Source organism: Theropithecus gelada, chromosome 13 (assembly GCF_003255815.1).
Source record: "Theropithecus gelada isolate Dixy chromosome 13, Tgel_1.0, whole genome shotgun sequence".
NCBI classification, from domain to species: Eukaryota; Metazoa; Chordata; class Mammalia; order Primates; family Cercopithecidae; genus Theropithecus; species Theropithecus gelada.
Genome location: NC_037681.1, coordinates 17,824,534 through 17,850,559, shown reverse-complemented (window position 1 = coordinate 17,850,559; position 26,026 = coordinate 17,824,534). Strand labels below are relative to the sequence as shown.

General features: G+C 35.8%; 1 protein-coding gene across 1 annotated transcript in view; it reads right to left on the bottom strand.

Moving 5' to 3' along the window:
* TSGA10 (testis specific 10) overlaps nucleotides 1-26,026 on the bottom strand; it is a 195,888-nt gene that overhangs the window by 94,012 nt on the left and 75,850 nt on the right. Inside the window, 1 exon segment of the mRNA XM_025353502.1 lies at nucleotides 24,615-24,800. Within this exon segment, the coding sequence (XP_025209287.1) occupies nucleotides 24,615-24,800 (186 nt within the window).

The window sequence follows — 26,026 nt, the reverse complement described above, 5'->3', positions numbered from 1 at the left end:
TCTAAAACTGGAGCTCCCAAATTTATAAGCAATTACTACTAGCCCTAAAAAATGAGATAGACGGCAACATAATAATAGTGGGGGACTTCAATAGGTCATTAAGACAGAAAGTTTAAAAAGAAACAATGGACTTAAACTATAACCTAGAAGAAATGGACTTCACAGATATTTACAGAACATTCTACCGAACAATTGCAGGGTATACATTCTATTCATCAGCACAAGGAACGTTCTCCAAAATAGACCATATGACAGGCCATAAAATAAATCTCAATAAATTTTTAAAAATCAAATTTATATCAAGTATCTTCTCAAACCACAGTGGAATAAAACTGGAAATTACCTCTAATAGGAACCCTCAAAACTATAAAAATACATGGACATTAAATAATCTGCTCTTGAATGATCTCTGGGTCAACAATGAAATCAAGATGGAAATTAAAAAATTATTTGAGCTGAACAATAATAGTGACACAACTTATCAAAACCTCTGGGATACAGCAAAAGTGGTACTAAGAGGAAAGTTCATACCATTAAATGCCTACATCAAAAAGTCTGAAAGTGCACAGACAATCTAAGGTCACACCTCAAGGAACTGGAGAAACAAGAACAAACCAAACTCAAACCCAGCAGAAGAAAAGAAATAATAAAGATCAGAGCAGAACTAAATGAAATGGAAACAACAACAACAACAACAACAACACCACTACAAAAGATAAATGAAACAAAAAGCTGGTTGAGAAGATAAACAAAGCTGATAGACTATTAGTAAGATTAACCAAGAAAAGAAGAGAGAAGATCCAAATAAGCCTAGTTAGAAATGAAATGGGAGATACTACAACCAATACCACAGAAATACAAAAGATCATTCAAGGCTACTATTAACATTGTTACACACACAAACTAGAAAACCTAGAGGAAACTGAAAAATTCCTGGAAATATACAACCCTTCTAGATTACAAGCAGCAAGATTCAAATGGTAATAATAATAATAATAATAAAACTGTCAATAAAGAAAAGTCCAGGACCAGATGAATTCACAGCTGAGTTCTATCACACATTCAAAGAATTGGTACCAATCCCACTGAAACTATTCCACAAGGCAGAGAAAGAGAGAAAGCTCCCTAAATCATTCTATGAAGCCAATACCACACGAACACCAAAACCAGGAAAGGACATAACAAAAAAAGAAAACGACAGACCAATATCCCTGATGAACATAGCTGCAAAAATCCTCAATAAAATACTAGCTAGCCGAATCCAACAGCATAACAAAAAGATAACACACCATGATCAAGTGGGTTTCATATCAGGGATGCGGGGATGGTTTAACATACATAACTCAATAAATATGATAGACCACATAAACAGAATTAAAAACAAAAATCACACGATCATCTCAATAGATGCAGACAAAGCATTTGACAAACTCCAGTATCCCTTTATGATTAAAACCCTCAGCAAAATCAGCATAGAAGGGACATACCCTAAGGTAATAAAAGCCATCTATGACAAACCCACAAACAATATTACTAAATGGGGAAAAATTGAAAGCATTCCCCCTAAGAACTGGAACAAGACAAGGATGCCCACTTTCACTACTTCTATTCCACATAGTACTGGAAGTCTTAGCCAGAGCAATCGGACAAGAGAAAGAAATAAAAGGCATCCAAGTTGGTAAAGAGGAAGTCAATTGTCACTGGTTGCCGATTATATGATCATATACCTAGAAAACTCTAAAGATTCATCCAAAAAGCTCCTAGATCTGATAAATGAATTCAGTATACAAAATCTATGTACATAAATCATCACTGCTATATACCAACAGCGACCAACTTGAGAATCAAATCAAGAACTCAACTCCTTTTACAATAGCAACAAAACAAAACAAAACAAACAAACAAACAAAAAACGTAGGAATATACCTAACCAAGGAGGCGAAAGATCTCTACAAGGAAAACTACAAAACACTGCTGAAAGAAATCATTTACAGCAGAAACAAATGGAAATACATCCCATGCTCATGGATGGGTAGAATCAATATTATAAAAATGACCATACTGCCAAAACCAATATATAAATTCAAGGCAATTCCCATCAAAATGCCATCATCATTATTCATAGAACTAGAAAATACAATTCTAAAAATCTTAAAATTCGTATGGGACTGAAAAAGAGCCAGCATACTGTAGAACGTAGAAAAGTTCCTCTTCAAAGCTCGTCTTGGTTTAAAAATAAAATAATAGTCACCAGGAATAATAGCTCCTTACTCTAAAGACTCCTATCAACTATTAGTTCTTACACTTTAGCCCAGTTAGTTGCTTTGGCTTACTCAGGCATGTCTGGACAGACCCAGGCAAGTCTTAGTTCATAGCTTATGCCCCTTCCTTATTTGGAAATGTTATTGCTTGTTACTGCTTCCTTAAACCTTTCATAAGCAACTTCCTCTTCTTCTTTGTTCTCCCTTGCACTTACCTATTTAGGAAAGTTTTAGGTTATTAGCAAATCAGGTATCAGTTTAAGACTGTAAGGTCCAGCTCCAGCCAATGGATGCAGGACACTGCAGTAAGGATGACCCAAATGCATAAGGGATAAATATGTCTGCTTTTCCTTTGTTGAAGTGTGCTTTCACCATTGTCCCATCTACAATGGGCACCCCTTCTACAGAAAGCAAAAATGGCCTTGCTGAGAGAATTAAATTTATGTTCAAGTGCTATTTCTTTGCGGCACCGGGGAACAAGCATTTCTAAGAATACCCAAAGTAAGACTAAGCAAAAAGAACAAATTGGGAGGCATCACATTACCCAACTTCAAACTACACTACAAGGCTATGTTACCAAAATAGCCTGGTACTGGTATAAAAATAGGCATATAGGCCAATGGAACAGAATAGAGAACCCATAAATAAAGCCAAATACTTGCAGCCAACTGATCTTCGACAAAGCAAACAGAAACATAAAGTGGGGAAGGACACCTTATTCAACAAATGGTGCTGAGATAATTAGCCAGCTATATGTAGAAGAATGAAACTGGATCCTCATTTCTCACCTTATACCAAAATCAACTCGAAATGATCAAAGACTTAAATCGAAGACCTAAAACCATAAAAATTCTAGAAGATAACATTGGAAAAACCCTTCTAGACACTGGCTTAGGCAAACCCTTCATTACCAAGAACCCAAAAGCAAATGCAACAAAAACAAAGATAAATAGATGGAACTTAAACTAAAAAACTTCTGCACAGCAAAAGAAATAATCAGCAGAGTAAACAGCCCACAGAGTGGGAGAAAATCTTTGCAAACGATGCATCCAATAAAGGAATAATATCCAGAATGTACAAGGAACTCAAACAAATCAGCAAGAAAGAAACAAACAATCCCATCAAAAAGTGGGCTACGGACATGAATAGACAATTGTCCTTTTTTTTTGGAGACAGGGACTCATTCTGTTGCTCAGTCTGGAGTGCAGTGTTGCTATCTCAGCTCACTGCAACCTCTCTGGTTGACGATGACATTTTTATAGACAAACACGAGGATTTTGAAGGTTTGAGTCACTCACTTTTGGAGGCTTGGCCAGTGTTATCTTGTTCTCTTCACAGCCTTTGTGAGCCAAGACAGGTCTTTGAGTTGAGGTGTGCTGGGACGTAGGTCTTATGTGGTACCACATTCGAGAACAGAAATGACTGTGGGCCCTGGGGCATCCTAAAGGGGCCCCTCAGTAGGGAAGAAAGCCCTGTAGATGGGACACGGCCAACCTATTCAGCAAGGAGGGCCCAGCAGGTAGCACAGAGAAGGCCAGTCAGCTGTCTGGGGCTCTGACCAGACTTGAGATTTCCCTCACTTCAGTCAGGCTGCTCTTCGGCCACTGTGTTATGTGGCTTGAGGTCGGGTGCTGCAGTAACTGTCTCTATCATCAAGCTTAGGAACGGAACAGGAACAGATCTCTTACAACATTTGGGGCATAGCCTTCCGAACTTCTGTCTGTGCTAGACTGACTATACATACACATGTATATGTGCAAAAGTGCATATTTACCCAAAAGAGGTACTGTCTGCATTGTTTTGTGAGTTTTTTTTTTTTTTTTTTTTTGAGACGGAGTCTCACTCTGTTGCCCAGGCTGGAGTGCAGTGGCTGGAGTGTAGTGGTACGATCTCAGCTCACTGCAACCTCCACTTCCCAGGTTCAAGTGATTCTCCTGCCTCAGCCTCTCAAGTAGCTGGGATTACAAGTGTGCACCACTATGCCCGGCTAATTTTTTTTAGTAGATACAGGGTTTCACCATGTTGGCCAGGCTGGTCTCAAACTCCTCAACTCAGGTGATCCACCTGCCTCGGCCTCCCAAAATGCTGGGATTACAGGCATGAGCCACCATGCCTGGCCAGATTCTTTATTTTGTAAGATTGAGAAGAACACACTTTCAAGCAACCAGATGTCATATTTAACAAGCAAAACTTCAAAGTAAGCATTAAAAATATGTTCAAGGTCCTAATGACACATGGTTAATGAAGTAAAGAAAGATATAATGACAATGTCTCATCAAATAAAGATTATCAAAAAAGATACAGAAATCATTTTTTTTAAAAGAACAAAATGGAATGTCTGAAACTTGAAATTACAATAACTGAAATGAAAAACTTTCCCAGAAGGTCTCAGCAGTGGATTCTGTATTGGCAGAGGAAACAATGCATTTGAAAAAGATTGATGGAGATTATGCAATTTGATGAAGAACAAAAGCAGGATGAAGAAAAATGAACAAACCTCAGAAAAATGTAGAACACTATCAAGCACACTAACCTACACATATGATACTAGAAGGAGAGGATATATAGAGAGAAACAAGCAGAAGAAATAATTGAAAAAATAATGGCTGAAAACTTCACAAATTTCAAGGAAAATCTTCACATTTAGCATGCTAAATAAACAAGTAGGATAAAGGCTAAGAGATCTACAATCAGACACATCATTATAAAAATGCTGAAAGCAAGGAAAATATCTTGAAAGAAGCAAAGGAAAAAATGGCTTGTCAATTGCACAGTAACTCCAATAATATTAACAGCTGATGTCTAAGTGGAAACAATGGAATCCAGAAAGCAGTGATCTAACATATTCAAAGAGCTCAAAAAACAATACAACCCAAAATACCAAGAATTCTTGTCAATCAAGAAGCCTACACCCAGGAGAACTACCTTTCAGAATGAAGGGAAAATCTCTGCAGAAACGCTACGAGCCAGAAGATAGTGGGGGCCAATATTCAGCATTCTTAAAGAAAAGAATTTCCAACCCAGAATTTCATATCCAGCCAAACTAGGCTTCACAAGCAAAGTAGAAATAAAATCCTTTACAGACAAGCAAATGCTGGGACATTCTGTCACCACCAGGCCTGTCTTACAAGAGCTCTGAAAAAAGCACTAAACTTGGAAAGGAAAAACTGGTACCAGCCATGGCAGAAACATACCAAATTGTAAAGACCATCAATACTATGAAGAAACCTCATCAACAAATGGGCAAAATAACGAGCTAGCATCATAATGACAGGATCAAATTCACACATAACAATATTAACCTTAAATATAACTGGGCTAAATGCCCCAATTAAAAGACACAGACTGGCAAATTGGATAGTCAAGATCCACTGGTGTGCGGTATTCAGGAGACCCATCTCATGTCCGAAGACACACATAGGCTCAAAATAAAGGGATGCAGGAATACTTACCAAGCAAATGGAAAGCAAAAAAAAAAAAAAAAAAAAAAAAAAAAAAGCAGGAGTTGCAATTTTAATCTCTGATAAAACAGACTTTAAACCAACAAAGATCAAAAGAGACAAGGGCATTAAATAAAGGTAAAGAGATCAATGCAACAAGAAAAGCTAACTATCCTAAATATATATGAACCCAATACGGGAGCACCCAGATTCATAAAACAAGTTCTTAGAGACCTACAAGAGACTTAGACTTCCACACAATAGTGGGAGATTTAAACACCCCACTGTCAATATTAGACAGATCAATGAGACAGAAAATTAACAAGAATATTCAGGACTTGAACTCGCTCTGGACCAAGTGAACCAAGCGGACCACAGAACTCTCCACCCCAAATCAACAGAATATACATTCTTCTCAGCACTTCATCACACTTATTCTAAAATTGACCATATAAGTGGAAGTAAAACACTCCTCGGTAAATGCAAAATAACAGAAATCATAATAAACAGTTTCTCAGACCACAGTGCAATCAAATTAGAACTCAAGATTAAGAAACTCACTCAAAACCACACAAATACATGGAAACTAAACAACCTGTTCCTGAATGACTACTGGGTACACAACAAAATGAAGGCACAAATAAAGATGTTCCTTGAAACCAATGAGAACAAAGAAACAATGTAACAGAATCTCTGTGACACATTTAAATTAATGTGTAGAGAGAAATTTATTGCACTAAATTCCCAAAAGAGAAGGCAGGAAAGGTCTAAAATTGACACCATAACATCACAATTAAAAGAACTAGAGAAGCAAGAGCAAACAAATTCAAAAGCTAGCAGAAGACAATAAATAACTAAGACCAGAGCAGAACTGAAGGAGATAGAGACACAAAAAACCCTTCAAAAAAATCAATGAATCCAGGAGTTGGTTTTTTGAAAAGATCAACAAAATTGATAGAAAGCTAGCAAGACCAATAAAGAAGAAAAGAGAGAAGAGTCAAATAGACACAGTAAAAAATGATAAAGGGGATATCACCACTGATCCCACAGAAATACAAACTACCATCAGAGAATACTATAAACACCTCTATGCAAATAAACTAGAAAATCTAGAAGAAATGGATAAATTCCTGAACACATATACCCTCCCAAGTCTAAACCAGGAAGAAGTCAAATCTCTGAATAGACCAATAACAAGTTCTGAAATTGAGGCAGTAATTAATAGCCTACCAACCCCCACAAAAAAAAGTCCAGGACCGGTCAGATTCAGAGCCGAATTCTACCAGAGGTACAAGGAGGAGCTGGTACCATTCCTTCTGAAACTATCCCAAACAACAGAAAAAGAAGGACTCCTCCTTAACTCATTTTATGAAGCCAGCATCATCCTGATACCAAAACCTGGCAGAGACACAACAACAACAACAACAAATTTCAGACCAATATCCCTGCTGAACATCAATGTGAAAATCCTCAATAAAATACTGGCAAACCAAATCCAGCAGCACATCAAAAAGCTTATCCACCACGATCAAGTCAGCTTCATACCTGGAATGCAAGGCTGGTTCAACATACACAAATCAATAAACGTAATCCATCACATAAAAAGAACCAACGACAAAAAATCACATGATTATCTCAATAGATGCAGAAAAGGCCTTTGACAAAATTCAACACCCGTTCATGCTAAAAAATCTCAATAAACTAGGTATCAATGGAATGTATCTCCAAATAATAAGAGCTATTTATGACAAACCCACAGCCAATATCATACTGAATGGGCAAAAGCTGGAAGTATTCCCTTTGAAAATCAGCACAAGACAAGGATGCCCTCTCTCACCACTCCTATTTAACATAGTATTGGAAGTTCTGGCCAGGGCAATCAGGCAAGAGAAAGAAATAAAGAGTATTCAAATAGGAAGAGAGGAAGTCAAATAGTCTCTGTTTGCAGATGACATGATTGTATATTTAGAAAACCCCACTGTCTCAGCCCAAAATCTCCTTAAGCTGATAAGCAACTTCGGCAAAGTCTCAGGATACAAAATCAATGTGCAAAAATCACAAGCATGTCTATACACCAATAACAGACAAACAGAGCCAAATCATGAGTGAACTCCCATTCACAATTGCTACTAAGAGAATAAAATACATAGGAATCCAACTTACAATGGATGTGAAGGACCTCTTCAAGGAGAACTACAAACCACTGCTCAATGAAGAGGAAACAAATGGAAAAACATTCCATGTTCATGGATAGGAAGAACCAATATCTTGAAAATGACCATACTGCCCAAAGGAATTTACAGATTCAATGCTATCCCCATCAAGCTACCAATGACTCTCTTCACAGAATTCACAAAAACTACTTTAAACTTCATATGGAACCAAAACAGCGCCCATATAGCCAAGACAATCCCAAGCAAAAAGAACAAACCTGGAGGCATCATACTACCTGACTTCAAACTATACTACAAAAATCAACTCAAGATGGATTAAAGACTTAAATGTAAGACCTAAAACCATAAAAATCCTAGAAGAAAACCTAGACAGTACCATTCAATAGGCATGGGCAAAGACTTCATGACTAAAACACCAAAAGCAACGGCAACAAAAGCCAAAATTGACAAATGGGATCTAATTAAACTAAAGAGCTTCTGCACAGCAAAAGAAACTACTGTCAGAGTAAACAGGCAACCTGAAGAATGGGAGAAAATTTTTGCAATCTATCCATCTGAAAAAGGGCTAATATCCAGAATCTACAAAGAACTTAAACAAATTTACAAGAAGAAAACAGACAATCCCATCAAAAATTGGGTAAAGGATTGAACAGACACTTCTCAAAAGAAGACATTTATGCAGCCAACAAAAATATGAAAAAAAGCCCATCATCACTGGTCATTAGAGAAATGCAAATCAAAACCACGATGAGACACCCTCTCACACTAGTTGGAATGGCAATCATTAGAAAGTCAGAAAACAACAGATGCTGGAGAGGATGTGGAGAAATAGGAACGCTCTTATGCTGTTGGTGGGAGTGTAAATTAGTTTAACCATTGTGGAAGACAGTGTGGTGATTCCTCAAGGATCTAGAACTAGAAATACCATTTGATCCAGCAATCCCATTACTGGTTATATACCCAAAGGATTATAGATCATCTACTATAAAGACACATGTGCATGTATGTTTATTGCAGCACTATTCACAATAGCAAAGACTTGAAACCAACTCAAATGTCCATCAATGATAGACTGAATTAAGAAAATGTGGCACATATACACTATGGAATACTATGCAGTCATAAAAAAGGATGAGTTCATGTTCTTTGCAGGGACATAGAAGAAGCTGGAAACCATCATTCTCAGCAAACTAACACAAGAACAGAAAACCAAACATCATGTGTTCTTACTCATAAGTAGGAGTTGAACAATGAGAACACCTGCACACGGGGAGGGGAACCTCACACACTGGGGCCTGTCAGGGGTTGGGGGGCTAGGGGAGGAATAGCATTAGGAGAAATACGTAATGTAGGTGACAGGTTGATGGGTGCAGCAAACCACCATGGCATGCGTACACCCATGTAATAAAGTTGCACATTCTGCACCTGTACCCCAGAACTTAAAGTATGATTTTAAAAAAAGAAAAATACATTCCTAGAGAAACAAAAAGTGAGAGTATGCCTTGTTAGCAGACCCACCATATAAGAACCACTAAAGGAAGTTCTTCAAACTAAAAATAACTGATCACAGATGGTAATTCAAAAACACACACAAAAAGCAAAGAGCAACAATAAAAGTAATTATGTAATTATAAAAGACAGTATAAATACATCTCTTTTCCATCTGAACTGATTTTAAAATCAATTATATAATATTACATAAGATGATACAAATATAATTGTACTGTTGGTCCTATAACATATAAAATACAATATATTTACCAATAAATGCACAGAGAATGTGGGTGAAAGCAAAGCTTTATTGAACTAAGGAAATGAAAAGAGACTAATTCAAAGCCAAAGTAACAACGAAGACACCCAGAAATGGGAGGGCGAGGGAAAGCTAACATAACAAAAATCTATAAATATATAATGGCCCTCATTTTTCCTCTCAGCTTTTTAAATACCATAATTATATAAAGTTATAATAGCAACAATGCATTGTTTTGTAGTATACAGAAGTACAGGTTGAGTATCCTAATATGAAAATCCAAAATACTCCAAAATCCAAAACTTCTTGAGCACTGACACGACATTCAAAGGAAATGCTCATTAAAGCATTTCAGACTTCAGATTTTCATATGTATTTTGAAAAGTCCAACTAGTAAGTAGAATTCAAATATTCCATAATCAGAAAAAAATCCAAAATCTGAAATATTTCTGGTCCCAAGCATTCTAGATAAGGGATCCTCAACCTGCAGTATGTATAACAGTAATAGAACAAAATGGAGGAAAAAGGAATAGAACTATGTAAGAGTAACAGTTCCATATATCATCAGAATTAAGTTAGTATAAACCTGAAGTAGATTCTGGTAAGTTAGATGCATGCAGTAACCACCAATAATTCACAAAATGCAGGGATGAAAATCACAAAAAAATTTTTTGCATGTTTTATTAGATAATATACACTTAACGCAAGAGGAAACAGTAAAGGAGGAATAGAGAAACAAAAAGGTATAAGTCATATAGAAAAAAGTAAAATGTCAGATATAAATCCAACTACACTCATGTGACACATAATAATGTTTTGGTCAATGATGGACCAGCACAAATAATGGTGGGCCCATAAGATTATAATATCATATTTTCACTGCGCCTTTTCTATGTTTAGATATGTTTATACACACAAATACTTATCATTGTATTACTATTGCCTACGTATTCAGTACAGTAACATGCTGTACAGGTTTATAGCCTAGGCACAATAGGCTATTCCATATAGCCTAGGTGTTGGGAGATTATACCATCTGGGTTTCCAGAAGTACACTCTATGATGTTCACACACACACAAAAAATTGCCTAATGGCACATTTCTCAGAATATATTTTCATCATTAAGAAACACATGACTGTATATCAATAATAATATTAAATGTAAACTGATAAAGCAATTTAATCACAGAAAGTGAAAAACTAAGTAAATAAACAAGGTTCAACTATATGCTGTCTATAAGGGACACACTTTAGTTTCAAAGTAAAATAGATTGAAACTAAAAGGATAAAAAATGTATCATGCAAAGAGCAACATAAGAAAGCTGAAGTGGTTATGATAATATCAGAGAAAACAGACTTTTAAAAGATGTTACTAGACATAAAGAAGGACATTTTACAAGGGTCAAGGGTCAATCCATCAGAAATGCATAAGAATATATGTATATATGAACTCAGTAACAAATGACTAAGTAAATGAACCTAAAACTGACAGAAATGAAGGGAAAATGATAAAATTCAATGCTAATATTCAGACTTCAATACCTCACTTACAATAATGTTACCACAATAAGGCAAAAGATAACAGGTAAACAGAAGATTTAAACAACATTATAAACCAATCAGGCCTAGCAGATATCTATAGATCACTTCATCAAACAAAGTAGAATACACATTTTTTTCAAGTGCACATGAAACATTCTCTAGAATAGACACGACACTGGACAATACAACAAAATCAAGAATTTTTTTAAAACTGTAAAAATATAAAGTATGTTTTCCAACCATAATAATGAGATTAAATTAGAAATGAATAACAGAAAAAAAAGGGAAAACTCACAAATATGTGGAAATAAAAAATATAGTCCAAAATAACCAACAGAACAAAGAAGAAATCAAAAGGAAAATTGGAAAATACTTTGAGATGACTTAAAATGAACATACAACATATCTAAACTTATGAGATGCCGCTAAAGCAGTGCTTAGAAGAAAATTAATACAGTATCTTTAAAAAGAAAAAAAATCTCAAATCAACAACCTAACTTCTGAAGACACTAAAAAAGAAAGGCAAACAAAATCTAAAGCAAGCAAAAGGAAGAAGAAATAAAAATATAAAGATTAGAGCAGAAATTATAATAATAAAGAAATAGAAATATCAATGAAAAATAGAAAGTATCAATGAAACTAAGAGTTGATTTCTGAAAATATAAACAAAACTGAGAAAACTTTAGCCAAACTAAGAAAAAATGAAGTCTCAAATAAATACATTTATAAATGAAAGAAGAGACGCAAGAAATACAAAGGATCATAAGCGACTACTATGAACAATTATATGCCAACAAATTGGATAACGTAGAAGAAACAGACAATTCCTAGAAATATACAACCTACAAAGACTGAATCACGAGAAAAAATTTTTTTAAGTCTAAAGAGACCAAAGCAAGTAAGGAGATTAAATCAGTAATAAAAATAAATCTGGCCAGGTGCAGTGGCTCATGCCTGTAATCCCAGCACTTTGGGAAGCTAAGGCAGGTGGATCGCTTGAGCTCAGGAGTTCAAGACCAGCCTGAACAACATGCCCATCTCTACCAAAAATACAAAAATTAGCTGAGCATAGTGGCGTGCACTTGTAGTCCCAGCTGCTTGGGAGGCTGAGGTAGGGGAATGCTTTGTGCCTGAGAGATGGAGATTGCAGTGAGCCTCGCTGGCACCACAGCACTCCAGCCTGGGGGACACAACCAGACCTTGTCTCAAAGATTAAATAAATAAATAGTGTATTCCTGATAGTTAAGATTGGTTGTTTTTTAAAAAAAAATCTCACATCCAAAAAAAAAGACCAGATGGCTTCATGGGTGAATTCTACTAAGCATTTAAAGAATTACCACCAATCCTCAAATTCTTCCAAAAAATTGAAAAGAGGGGAAGACTTCCAAATTCATTTTTAGAGGTCAGCATTATCATGATACCAGAGCAAGACAATGTTTTCTACACATTTTCTACAAGGAAACTACATGTCAATATTCTTGCTAAATACAAATTCAAAAATTTGCAAAAAACAATAGTAGCAAACAAAATTGGATAACATGTTAAAAGGATCATATACTATAATCAAGTAGGATTTATCCCTGAGATGCAAGGATGGTTCAACATATACACATCAATCCATATGAAAGGCCACATTAACAGAATGAAGGATAAAAATCAAATGATAATCTCAACACATGTAGAAAATGCATTCAACAAACTTCAACATCCTTTCATAATAAACATAAAAAACTCTAAAGAAACCACGTATAGAAAGTATGTACCTCAACACAATAAAGAATATATATGACAAGCCCACAGTTAACATCATACTCAGTGGTGAAAAGCTCCAACAAAAAAAGGTTAGAACTAAAAAATTCACTAAATTTTAGGATACAAAATCAACAACATACAAAGATCAGTAATGTTTCTACACACTGGCAGAATTGAAATCAATAAAATCAATAAAACAATCCCATTTATAATAGCATAAGAAAAAAGATATCTGTTCACTGAAAACTATAAAACACTGATAAAAGAAATTGAAGAAGACACAAATAAAAGGAAAGATATTCCACGTTTACAGATCAGAAGAATTGATATTGTTAATGTTCATACTACCCAAAGCAATCTACAGATTCAATGTAATCCCTATCAAAATTCCAAGAGCATTTTTATAGAAATAGAAAAAAAAATCCTAAAATTCATATGGAACCACAATACACCCTTTAGACAAAGCAAGCTTGAGCAAAAAGAACAAAGTTGGCGGCATCACACTACCTGATTTCAAAATACACTACAAAACAATAGTAATCAAAACAGAATGGTAATGCCATAAAAAGCAGACATAGAGACCAATGGAACAGAATAGAGAGCTGAAAAATAAATCCATTCATTTACAGTCAATTGACCTTTGACAAAGGTGCCAACAACATGCAGTGGAGAAAGGACGATCTCTGCAAATGATACTGGGAACACTGCCTGTGGAGAAGAATGAGATTGGACCCTTATTTCACCATATACAAAATCAACTCATAATGGATTAAAGACTTAAATGTAAGACCTGAAACGGTAAAACTGCTAGAAGAAAATGGAGAGGAAATGCTTCTTGACATTGACCAGCATAGTGATTGTTTTGGACATAACTCCAAAAGCATAGGCTTCAAAAGAGAAAATAGAGAAATGGGGTTGGATCAAAGTAAAAAGCTTCCGCACAACAAAGAAAAGTGTGAAGAGAAAATCTACAAAATGGGAAAAAAATTTGTAAACAAACGGCTGATAAGGGCTTAATATTCAAAATATACAAGGAACTCAGTAGGAAGAAAACAAATAACCCAATTTAAAAATGGGCAAAGAGCCTGAATAGACATTTCTCAAAAGAAGTCATTTTTTCACAACTGGCCAACAGGTATGTGAAAAAACACTCGACATTGGTAGTCATTAGGGCAACATTGCTAATTATTAGAGAAATGCAAAGAAAATCACCTCACACCTATTGGAATGGCTACTACAAGAAAGATGAAAGATAAATGTTGGTGAGGATATGGAGAAAAGGAACCCCTTGTACACCATTGATGGGAATGTAAATTAGTTTAGCCATTATGGGACACAGCACAAAAGTGTCTTTAAAAATTAAAAACAGAACTACTATATAACCCAGCAATCCCACTTCTGGATATACATCCAAAGGAAATGAAGTCAGTATGTCAAAGAGATACCTGTGTTCCCATGTGCACTGCATTATTTACAATAGCCAAGATATGGAATCAACCTAAGTGTCCATCAGTGGCTGAATGGATAGCAAACTTGTGGAATATAGATACACAATGAAATACTATTCAGCCTTAAAAATACAGAAATCCTGCCATTTGTGAACACATGGATGACCCTAGAGGTTCATTATGCTAAGTGAGAGAAGCCAGGCACAGTAAGACAAACACTGATCTCACTTACACGTGGAATGTAAAGCAGTTGAACTCATAGAAGCAGAGAGTAGAATGGTGGTTACCTGGAGCTGATAGGGCAGGATGAGGTGAGAGAAAGTTTCGGTTAGACAGAAAGAATAAGTTTCGGGGACAATAGTTAACAACAATGTACCGTATGTTTGAAAATTACTAAGAGGATAGATCTTAAATGTTCTCACCACAAAAAAAAAAAAAAAAAAAAAAAAAGAGGCAAGCATATGAGGTGCTGGATATGTTAATTAGTTTGATTTAATTATTTCACAATTTATACATATATTAAAATATCACATTGTACACTGTAAATAAATACCATTTTTTATTTGGTAGATTATACCTTAATAAAACTGGTGGGGGAATAAAGCCAGGCAGAGTTCCTACTGCCAGAGAGAGAGAGAGAGAGAAAGAAATTAATGAAACAACCAGGCAGAGTAGCTCACACCTGTAATCCCAACACTTTGGAAGGCTGAGGTGGGAAGATCACTTGAGCCCAGGAGGTCAAGGCTGCAGTGAGCTGTGACCGCACCACTGCATTCCAGCCTGGGAAACAGAGCAAGACACTGTATCCAATTAACAAAAAAAAAAAAAGAAAGAAAAGAAAAGAAAGTACTGAAATAAAGAAAATAACAATAGTCGGCCAGGTGCGGTGGATCACGCCTGTAATCCCAGCACTTTGGGAGGCCGAGGAAGGCGAATTACGAGGTCAGAAGATCGAGACCATCCTGGCTAATACAGTGAAACCCCGTCTCTACTAAAAATACGAAAAAATTAGCCAGGCATGGCGGTGGGCGCCTGTAGTCCCAGCTACTCCAGAGGCTGAGGCAGGAGAATGGCGTGAACCTGGAAGGCGGAGCTTGCAGTGAGCCGAGATCAGGCCACTGCACTCCAGCCTAGGTGACAGAGCAAGACTTTGTCTCAAAAAAAAGGAAATAACAATAGTCAACACAACCAAGTAACCAAGTTAGTTTCTGAAAAGATGAACTAAATTGACAAGTTTGTAGCTAGATTGATCTAGAAAAAAACACGCAATTAATAGAATCAGAAATGAAATAATGTAGTAATGCAATCCTTACACACTGCATTAGTAGTAATGTGACCTTACTGAAGTAAAAAAGATTATAAAAATATACTATAAACAACTGTATGCCAATAAATTAAATATCTTGGATGAAATGAACAAATTCCTAGAAAGCAGAAACTAGCAAAACTGTCTCATGAAAAATAGACTATCTGTATAGATCTATAACAACAAAGAAATTGATTAGTAAATTTAACACTGCCCATAAAGAAGTAATTTTAAAACTTCCCATAAAACTTCTCTATAAGATGGCTTTAGTGGTAAATTTTACCAAACGTTTAAAGAAGAATCAATGCCAATTCCATACACACTGTTTTGAAAAACGGAACAGGAGGAAACATTTTCTAACTCATTCTATGAGGCCAGTCTCACTCTGATATTAAAAACAGACAACACATTACAAGAAATGAAAATTACAGACACTCCTAGAAATACAAAAAATCCTTCACAAAAAAACTAGAAAACCAAATCTAGCAACACAAAAAATAATTATATACCATGACCAAGTGAAATTTATCAAAAAATGCAAAGTTGGCTTAGCATATGAAAGTCAATTAATATAATACACCATATCTATAAAATAAAGAAAAACTATATGATCATCTCAATAGATACACAAAAAGCATTTGACAAAATCCAAGACCCTTTTTGATAAATACACTGTCCAAAGTAGGAATAGAAGGAAATTTCTTCAATATCATAAAGGGTATCTATAAAAAACCAACAGCTAACATCATACTTGATGGTAAAAGATGAAATGCTTTCCCCCTAAAATCAGCAACAAGGATGCCCTTTCTGGCCCCTTCTATTCAACAGTGTACTAGAAGTTCTAGTCAGGGTAATTAGGCAAGAAAATAAAATAAAAGGCATCCAGATTGGAAAGGAAAAAGTAAAAACTATCTCTATTCACAGATGACATGATCTTAGATACAGAAAATCCTCCAACCCAGGTGACAGATATAGAAAATCCTAAGGCATTCGCTGCAAACTTTTAGACTTAATAAATAAGTTCAGCAAGGTTGCAGGATACAAGATCGATATACAAAAATCATTGTATTTTTATACACTTGCAATGGAGAATCTGAAAATAAAAATAAAACAATTCCATTTACAGATGCATTCAAAATAATAAAATACTTAAGAATAAAATTAACACAGTAAGACCTAACTTATACTCCGAAAACAACAAAATATTGTTGAAAGAAATTAAAGATCTAATAAATGAAACCACACCTCATGGTCATGGATCAGAAGACTTAATATTGTTAAGATAGCTATATTCCCCAAATTGATCTACCAGCTCAGCATGGTCTCTATCAGAATCACAGGTGGTTTCCTTGTAGAAATTGACAAGCTGAAACTAAAATTTATATGAATATTCAAAAGACTCAGAATAGCCAAAGAATCTTGAAAAAATGAAAACAAAGCAGGAAGACTTTCACTTTTCTGTTTCAAAACCTACTACAAAGCAATAGTAATTATGCCAGTGTGGTACTGACATAAGGACAGACATATATCAATGAAATAGAATTAAGAGTCTAGAAGAAGCCCATGTGTCTATGATCTATTGATTTTTGATAGAGGCGCCAAAACCATTCAAACTCGGGAGTGGGGTGGGGTAGTGCAGGGAGAAATAGTCTTTTCAACAAATGTTACTAAGATAACTGGATAGACATATGCAAAAGAATGAATTTGGACCCTTACTTCACACCATGTGAAAAAAAAATGAACTAAAAATGCATCAAAGACTGAAATGGAGGGTTTGGTGGTGATAAAAGGTACAGTGATTCTTTTCGAAGTGATGAAAATGTTCTAAAATTGATTGTGGTGATCACTGCACAACCCTACGAACATCTAAACACTATTAAATTATATACTTTAAGTGGATAAACTATATGGCATGTTAATTATTCTCAATATAGCTATCACAAAAATAGCAATACAAAAAATATGTAGAATACAGCTAAAGCACTGTGTAGGGGAAAATACATACCTTAAATGTTTGGAAAAGAAGAATGGGCTAAAACCAATGACCTATAAGCACCTACATTAAAATAGGAAGAGAAAATTAAACACATTATTTAGAAGGAAAGAAATAATAAAGAGAAGAAATCAATGAAACAGAAAACTAGTTCATTAATAGAGAAAAATCAATGAAATTAATACTCCTTCTTTGGAAAGATAAACATAAATGATAAACTTCTGGCTAGACTGATGAAGACAAAAGAGAAATGCTACAAATTACCAATAACAGGAATGCAAAAAGGAATGTAACTACAAAGTAAGAATAAATTTGCCTACAAATTTGACAACTTAGATGAGATAGGCAAATCCTAGCAAAACACAAATTACCAAAATGACTTAAGATATAAGAAATCCTCTTGGGCGAGGTGGCTCGCACCTGTACTCCCAGCACTTTGGGAGCCTGAGGCGGGCGAATCATGAGGTCAGGAGTTCGAGACCAGTGTGGCCAACATGGTGAAACCCTGTCTCTACTAAAAATACAAAAAAATTGCTGGGCATAGTGGCGGGCGCCTATAATCCCAGCTACTCAGGAGGCTGAGGCAGGAGAATTGCTTGAACCCAGGAGATGGAGATTGCAGTGAGCTGAGAGCACACCAGTGTACTCTAGGCTGGGTGACAGAGTGAGACCCCATCTCAAAAAACCAAAATATATATATATATGCAATCTAATAATGTATTTTTGAAAATACATCATGACTTGGTACCACGAGTGCAGCCTGGGTAACACAGCTAGAACCTGTCTCAACAAAAATCAAAACCACCATGACCTACTATCCAGGAATATATTTTTTATAGCAATGTATTAACCAGTTTAACAAACTAAAAAATAAAAGTGATATGACCATCTCAATAGCTTTAGAAAAAGCATTTGATAAAATTTTATACCCATTCATGACACAAACTCTAAGTAAACTTGTGCCAGGTGTGATGGCTCATGCCTGTAATCCCAGCACTTTGGGAGGCCAACGTGGGCAGATCACCTGATGTCAGGAGTTTGAGACCAGCCTGGCCAACATGTCGAAACCCTGTCTCTATTAAAAATACAAAAAAAAAAAAAATTAGCCATGCACGGTGGCGGGCGCCTGTAATCCCAGCTACTCAGGAGACTGAGACAGGAGAATTACCTGAACCTGGGAGGTGGAGGTTGCAGTAAGCCAAGATTGTGCCACTGCATTCCAGCCTGGGCGACAGAGCAAGACTCAGTCTTGGTGGAAACACACACACACATACACACACACACACACACACACACACCCCACACACAGACACAACTTTAAGGAAACTTGCAAGAAAAGGGAATGTTTTCAACTTGACAAAATGCTTCTACAAGCCTGGCCAACACGATGAAACCCCGTTTCTACAAAAAATGCAAAAATTAGCTAGGCATGGTGGCACACCCCTGTATTCCCACCTACCGGGAGGCTGAGGTGGGAGAATCCCTTGATCCCGGGAGGCGGAGTCTGCAGTGAGCCGAGATCATGCCACTGCACCCCAGCTTGGGCAACAGAGCGAGACTCCATATCAAAAAAAGTAAAAAAAAAAAAAAGCTTCTACAAAAAACCTGCAGCTAATATCATATTCAAAGATGAAACACTGAGTCCTATTCCCTTATGGCTATATATGAGGCAAAAAAAATATCCACTCTCACCACTTTTATTCAATCCTGATGTCTGAAGTACTAGGCAGAAGAAAAGGGCATTCTGAGAAGAGTAAAAGAGAAGCAGTAAAACTGTCTTTATATATTTAGGTCATAATTGCATATGTAGAAAATCCTTTTAAAATCTACAAAAACCTACTAGGACTAAAACATTGAATTTAAGCAATGTTACAGAATAAAAGGTCACAAAATTCTATTCTACTTTTGTGTATAGGCTATCAAAACCTGGAACAAAAAATTCAAGAATAAAATATCATTTTTACAACGGCATTGTAAAAACTCATGAGATATTCTATAAGAGCCATAAAAAAACTCATGAGATAATATGGGATACATTTAACAAAATATATTTAATAGCTGTACACTGAAAAGTACAAAACATTGTTCAGAGAAATAAAAGACCTGTACCTAAATAAATAAATGAGTGGATACACTATGTTTATGGATTGGAAGACTCAATATTGTTAAAATCTCAACTCTTCCCAGACTGATCTGTACATTCAAAATAATGCTAATCAAACCCCAAGTAGGGTTTTTTTTCTGTAGAAAATGATATGATCATTCTAAATGTATGTGGAAATGCAGAGGAACCATAGTAGCCAAACGTTTGGGGAAAAGAACACATTTGGAGGACTTAACTAACTCATTCAAGATCTACCATAAAGATATATTAATCAAGTCACTGGGTTACTGGCTAAGGATAGATGTATACCCAGAAGAGAGGACAGAAACAGATCCACACATATATGATCATTTGATTTTTGTGAAAATTTTGTAGACAATTCAATGATGAAATAAGTCTTTTCAATAAGTGGTGCTGGATGACTTCGTATCTGTATGGGAAAATATGAACCTTGACCCTTCCCTTACATCATACACAAGTATTAATTCGATTGTAGCACAGATCTAAACATAAAATCTAAAAATATAAAATTTCTAAAAAAAGTCTATGCACCTTGGTGCATGCAAAGATTTATCAGGATACAGAAGTACAAAGTATAAAAAGAAAATTGGTAAACTGGACTTCATCAAAAACAGAAGTAGAACTTCTGTTCTTAGAATGATTTTATTAAGAAAACAGAAAGGCAAACCAACGACTGGGAGAAAATATCCAAAATTTAAAATGTTCAAAAAATAACTACAACTTAATAACAAGAAGATAAACATGCCAATAAAAAGGCAATAGATCTGAACAGCTATTTCACAAAAGAAGATAGATTCATGACCGATAAGCATGTGAAAAGCTATTCAACATCATTTGTCATGAGGAAAAGGCAAACTAAAATACTAATGTGACAACCTTATTCATCTATTAACAATACCAAGTGTGGGAGAAGAAGATTTAGAGCAACTCGAACCATCACACAGTGCAAGTGCGAGTGTACAGTGATGCAACCACTTTGGTTTCTTGTTTGTTTTTTGTCTCCATCTCCTCCAGCATTTATCCTTTGTGTTACAAATAATACAATTATACTTTTAGTTATTTTTAAATGTACAATAAATTACTATTGACTATAGTCACCCTGTTGTACTATCAAATACTAGATATTATTTATTCAATTTGTCAGGTTTTTACAAAGTTAAGCATACTTACCATATAATCCAGCAATTCCACTCCTAGTTATTTATCCAAGAAAAATGAAAACTTACATGCGCACACAGACTTGAACACAATGTTCACAGATACTATATTCCTCATGGCCAAAAACTAGAAACAACCTGTTATGCACAAAACTGCGTCCCCTCCAAATTCATACGTTGAACCCTAATCCCCCAGGGTGACTCTATTTGGAGACAGGGCATTTAAAGAGGTAATTAAGGTTAAATAAATGGGGTTATAAGGACAGGATCCTAACCCAACATGACTGCTGTCCTTGTAAGAATAGGGAGAGACACCGAAGATGTGCATGCACAGAAGAAAGGCCATGCAAGAACGTAGCAAGAAGGCAGACATTTGCAGACCAAGGAGAGAGGCTCCAGAAGAAACCAAACCTTCTGGCACTGTTATCTTAGACTTCCAGTCTCCAGAACTGTGAGAAAATCATTCAGAGAGAAATAAACAAATCCACAATTACAGAAGATCTTAACATGTCTTTCAGTAATTGAGAGATCAAGAATACAAATACAGTAAGGATTTATAAGATTTGACTGACACTATTAACAAGCCTAATCTAATATGGAAATATATATAACACATATATATGCATCCACCAAGAAGTGAGCACAGATGCTTTTCAAGGTCATGTAGAATATTATCAAATATTGATAACATAATCTGCCACTAAGCAATTCTTAGCAGACAGCAAAGAATTATCACAAGCCATTTTATCTGATCACAATATTGGAAACATTAGACAATAAGATATTAGACACAAGAAAGTAAAAATAGACGGATAACCTCAAGTCCCCTGTACATTGGAAGGTTTTTTAAAACTTCAGGCTAAGTATGCTGGCTCATGCCTCTAAACCCAGCACTTTGGGAGGTTGAGGTGGGAGGATCGCTTGAGGCCAGGAGATCAAGACCAACCTGGGCAATACAGTAAGACTCCACTGCTACAAAAAAATTAAAAAATTAGCTGGGTGTGGTGGCTCACACTTGCAGTGTTAGCCACTTGGAGGCTGAGACAGGTGGATCACTTGTGCCCAGGGGCTGGAGGCTGCGGTGAGCTATGATCGTACCACTGCACTCCAGCCTGGGAAGAGAGTGAGACTCTGTCTCAAATAAACAAACTTTAGTAATTAAAAATAAATCATAACGAAACTAGATGATATTAAAAACAAAATGGCAATGAAAGCATTACCTCAAAACTTGTGGGCTACAGGTGGCTGCACCCAAAAAAATATAGAGAAATTTCCAGTCTTCAATGTACACAAAAGAAGAAAGATATAAAATCACGAAATATGATACATTGATTCTAAAATTCATTTGAGACAGTTTAATAAGGACCAAGTACAGTCAAAATAATTTGAGGGAACATTAATTCTCCCAGATATCAAGACTCAATATAAAATTATAGTAGCTACAAGAGTGTATTATTGACAAAGGGATAAACAGACCAATGGGGCAGAATGTATGGGAACTTATTTTTATGACAAAGTAGACTTGACATATTTCAGAGAAGAAAGGATAATGGATATCTGTTCACAAAGATAAAAATTACATGTCTACTTCAAACTACACAAAATCAATCTCAAATAGGTTAAAGTCCTAAATGTAAATGTCAAAATTTCACATACTTTCAAACATTTACAAGAACTTTTTTGCTGTTTTTTTGAGACGGAGTCTCGCTCTGTGGCACAGGCTGGAGTGAGTGGCGCGATCTTGGCTCACTGCAAGCTCTGCCTCCCAGGTTCACGCCATTCTCCTGCCTCAGCCTCCCGAGTAGCTGGGACCACAGGCGCCGCCACCTCGCCCGGCTAATTTTTTGTATTTTTAGTAGAGACGGGGTTTCACCGTGTAAGCCAGGATGGTCTCGATCTCCTGACCTTGTGATCCGCCCACCTCGGCCTCTCAAAGTGCCGGGATTAGAGGTGTGAGCCACTGCGCCCGACCTAGAAGAACTTTTAAATGAAAATATAGGAAAGTATCTCTCTGGCCTTGGGACTGTATAGGATTTCTTAAAGAAGACATAACATTATAAACTATATAGGAAAAGATTGATAATAATTCTGAGTATATCAGAACTTAACATGCCTGTTTATATTGCAAGGAAGGTGAAAAGACAAACCACAGACAAGGAGAAGATAATTGTAATATCTTTAAAAGGATTATTATCAAGAATATATAGAGAATTCTGTTAAAAATCAATATGAAGGCAGAGCGTGGTGGCTCATGCCTGTGATCCCAGCACTTTGGGAGGCCGAGACGGGCGGATCACGAGGTCAAGAAATCGAGACCATCGTGGCCAACATGGTGAACCCCCATCTTTACTAAACATACAAAAAAAAAACCTAGCTGGGCAGGGTGATGCACACGTGTAGTCCCAGGTACTCGGGAGGCTGAGGCAGGAGAATCACTTGAACCCGGGAGGCGGAGCTTGCAGTAAGCCGAGATCGCCACCGCACTCCAGCCTGGTGACAGAGCGAGACTTCAACTCAAAAAAAAAAAAAAAAAAAATCAATCAATATGAAGAAGATAAGTTACCCAAAAAAGCTACCCAACAGAAAAATGGGCAAAGTTTACCAAAATTTCATTCCAGAGAAATTCAAGAAAACGTTCATAGAGGAAGAATCCTAAATGGCTAAGAAACATGAAAAGGTCTTCAATTTTACTTGTAATCAAGGAAGCACAAGACAAAAAGTATAGAAAAAAATTGTCAGACAATATCAAGTATTGATTTGTATTTGAGAAAATAACTCATGATTTCTAACGGCAGAATGACACTTTAGAGAGCAATCTGACAAAAACTTAGAGAAGAGTTGAAATTGCACATATCTTGGATCTATTCCAGGCATATAGCTTTTTAAAATTCACTTCCAGGCATAAATATAAGGAAACATGTAGTCAAGGAGAAATGTAAAAGGTTTCTTGCAGTGTTTTATCACAGAAAAAAGTGAAAAAAAATTAAATTTCCTTCAATATGGGAATGAATTTTAAAAAGGAAATATTTATACAATGAATATATGCAACTGTTTGAGTAAAACAGTACACTATATATATCAAAGTAGATGTGTCAAAATTATAATATTGAGCAAAGAGGGCAAGCTGCAAATGAATATCTCCAACTATGTTTGTTATCACTTAAATAAAAACCAAAACATACAAAACAACATTATACATTATTTGTGGGTGTAAGATTATAGAAAAAGTATAAACATATGCAAAGGAGTTAGACGCACTGATAGGAAAGTTATGCACACCAGCAATTAGGAAAGTAGGAGGGAAAAGGATGAGATAAGTTTTATCTGTAGTGTTTTATTTCTTTAAACAAGAAGACATTTGAAGCAAATACAGCAAAATGTTAGTATCCTTACATGTGGGAGCTGGGGATATGTTTATCTGTTTTGTTACCTTTTTTGCACTTTTTTTTTTGTATGTTTGAAATAGTTTCTAATTTTAACAAATGCTAATGATTGTTCTGGATGTAGGGTAGTTAAGAGATTGTAGAAGAATCAAAGTATAAGGAGAATGGTTAACATTCTTATATTGATTAGTGTTTGTTCATACATTTATTTTATGGAAGGCCAAACAAAACTCTCTTAAATATGATGCAGGATGTATTATAAGCATATTTTTCCAAACTTACTTGCTCAACCTCTCTGTTGAGGGAATCTACTTTTTCTTTTAATCTGTTACCCTCTGCCTCGGCAGTGATAAGTTCCAGTTTGAGGGTATTGTTATCTGCCTCTGATTGACGGGCTTTATTTTCCCAGTTTTCAGCATCTTCATTGGCTTTTCGAAGTTGTTCCATCATTTGCCGGTTCTCAGATTCCTGAAAAGCAAACTTTAGCTATTACTTTAAAACATTTAAAATGTTCAACATATGATAAAATTAAACATTATTTTCCAAGTCATTGGGAATTCACTTGCCATGGGAAGCATTTATAACAGAACCCTGAGGAAATGCATCTATACTCTTAGTTTAGAAAACAGGTCATCCTGTAATTAACAAAGACAGTACAATCAGGATCTGCCCTGGCTCCTGAGTGACACTCAGTGAACACTAGTAAATAGTAAATTTAAGTCAGTTACTCTTTTCTTCAAGACCTGAATGAATTTGTTCTTATATTTCCTTTTGTTCAAAGTCCTCCACAGCCTGCTTTTCCCATATGTCTGCTTACTGACTACTTGCTGGTCTGGTTTCTGAGTCTCTAGCCTTTCGTACTGGTGTATTCCCTTGTTCCTGACCAATTTACTGGGCTGTGCTGGCTACAGAGCTTCTGAGTACTTGCATATTTTAAGTGTCAACTTCTGATAATTTCCTGTCTGGTGTCTGCCTTTTATTCATAGCCCCAGCCTTAATTATCTTGATCATGAACTGTTCTATGATTATCTTTTACCTGCTAGTCTAGTAACTTTCCCTGCCAGTCTAGTAACTTTCCTGAAATTGCTCAGAAGTAAACTATCAAACCTATGCCAATAAACAGTAATTGTAAATATGCATTCATGTATAAATTGAGCATACAATAAGAACCAGAGTTTTTAAACTTTCAAAATTCTATCACGAGCAGAGTAATTGAAGTAGGGTCTGATTTCTAGTAGGGAAATAAGGAGGGGAAGAAATTCAGCTCCACAAACAACATAATTGACCAAGTAATCATTATTAGGCTATTTTTAAAAACATGTTATTATGGTTTGGTGAATTCATTCTAAAAAATTAGTTGTAATTTTGGTAATTAATTATTTAAAAGATCTCTTTCTCTCCTGTTAATAGTGCACATCCCTATTGGAAATCCTGGGCTAAATAAAATGACCAAATTGCAATAAATAATGTCTCATTAATACTCCTTTCAAATCAGATACGCCATCTCTCGATTATGATTACTGGTGGAAATTCAGCTAATATTGCCACCTTGTGGCCTCTGATGTGAAAGGTCTTTGCCAAGTCTGTGTCAGTCAACAATATACGAAACTACCTTATTGGCTTTCAAGATTCAGATACTCTGAACGTGTCAGTAGGAACCTGATACGTGTTTTCCATGATTGTACTAACAATAA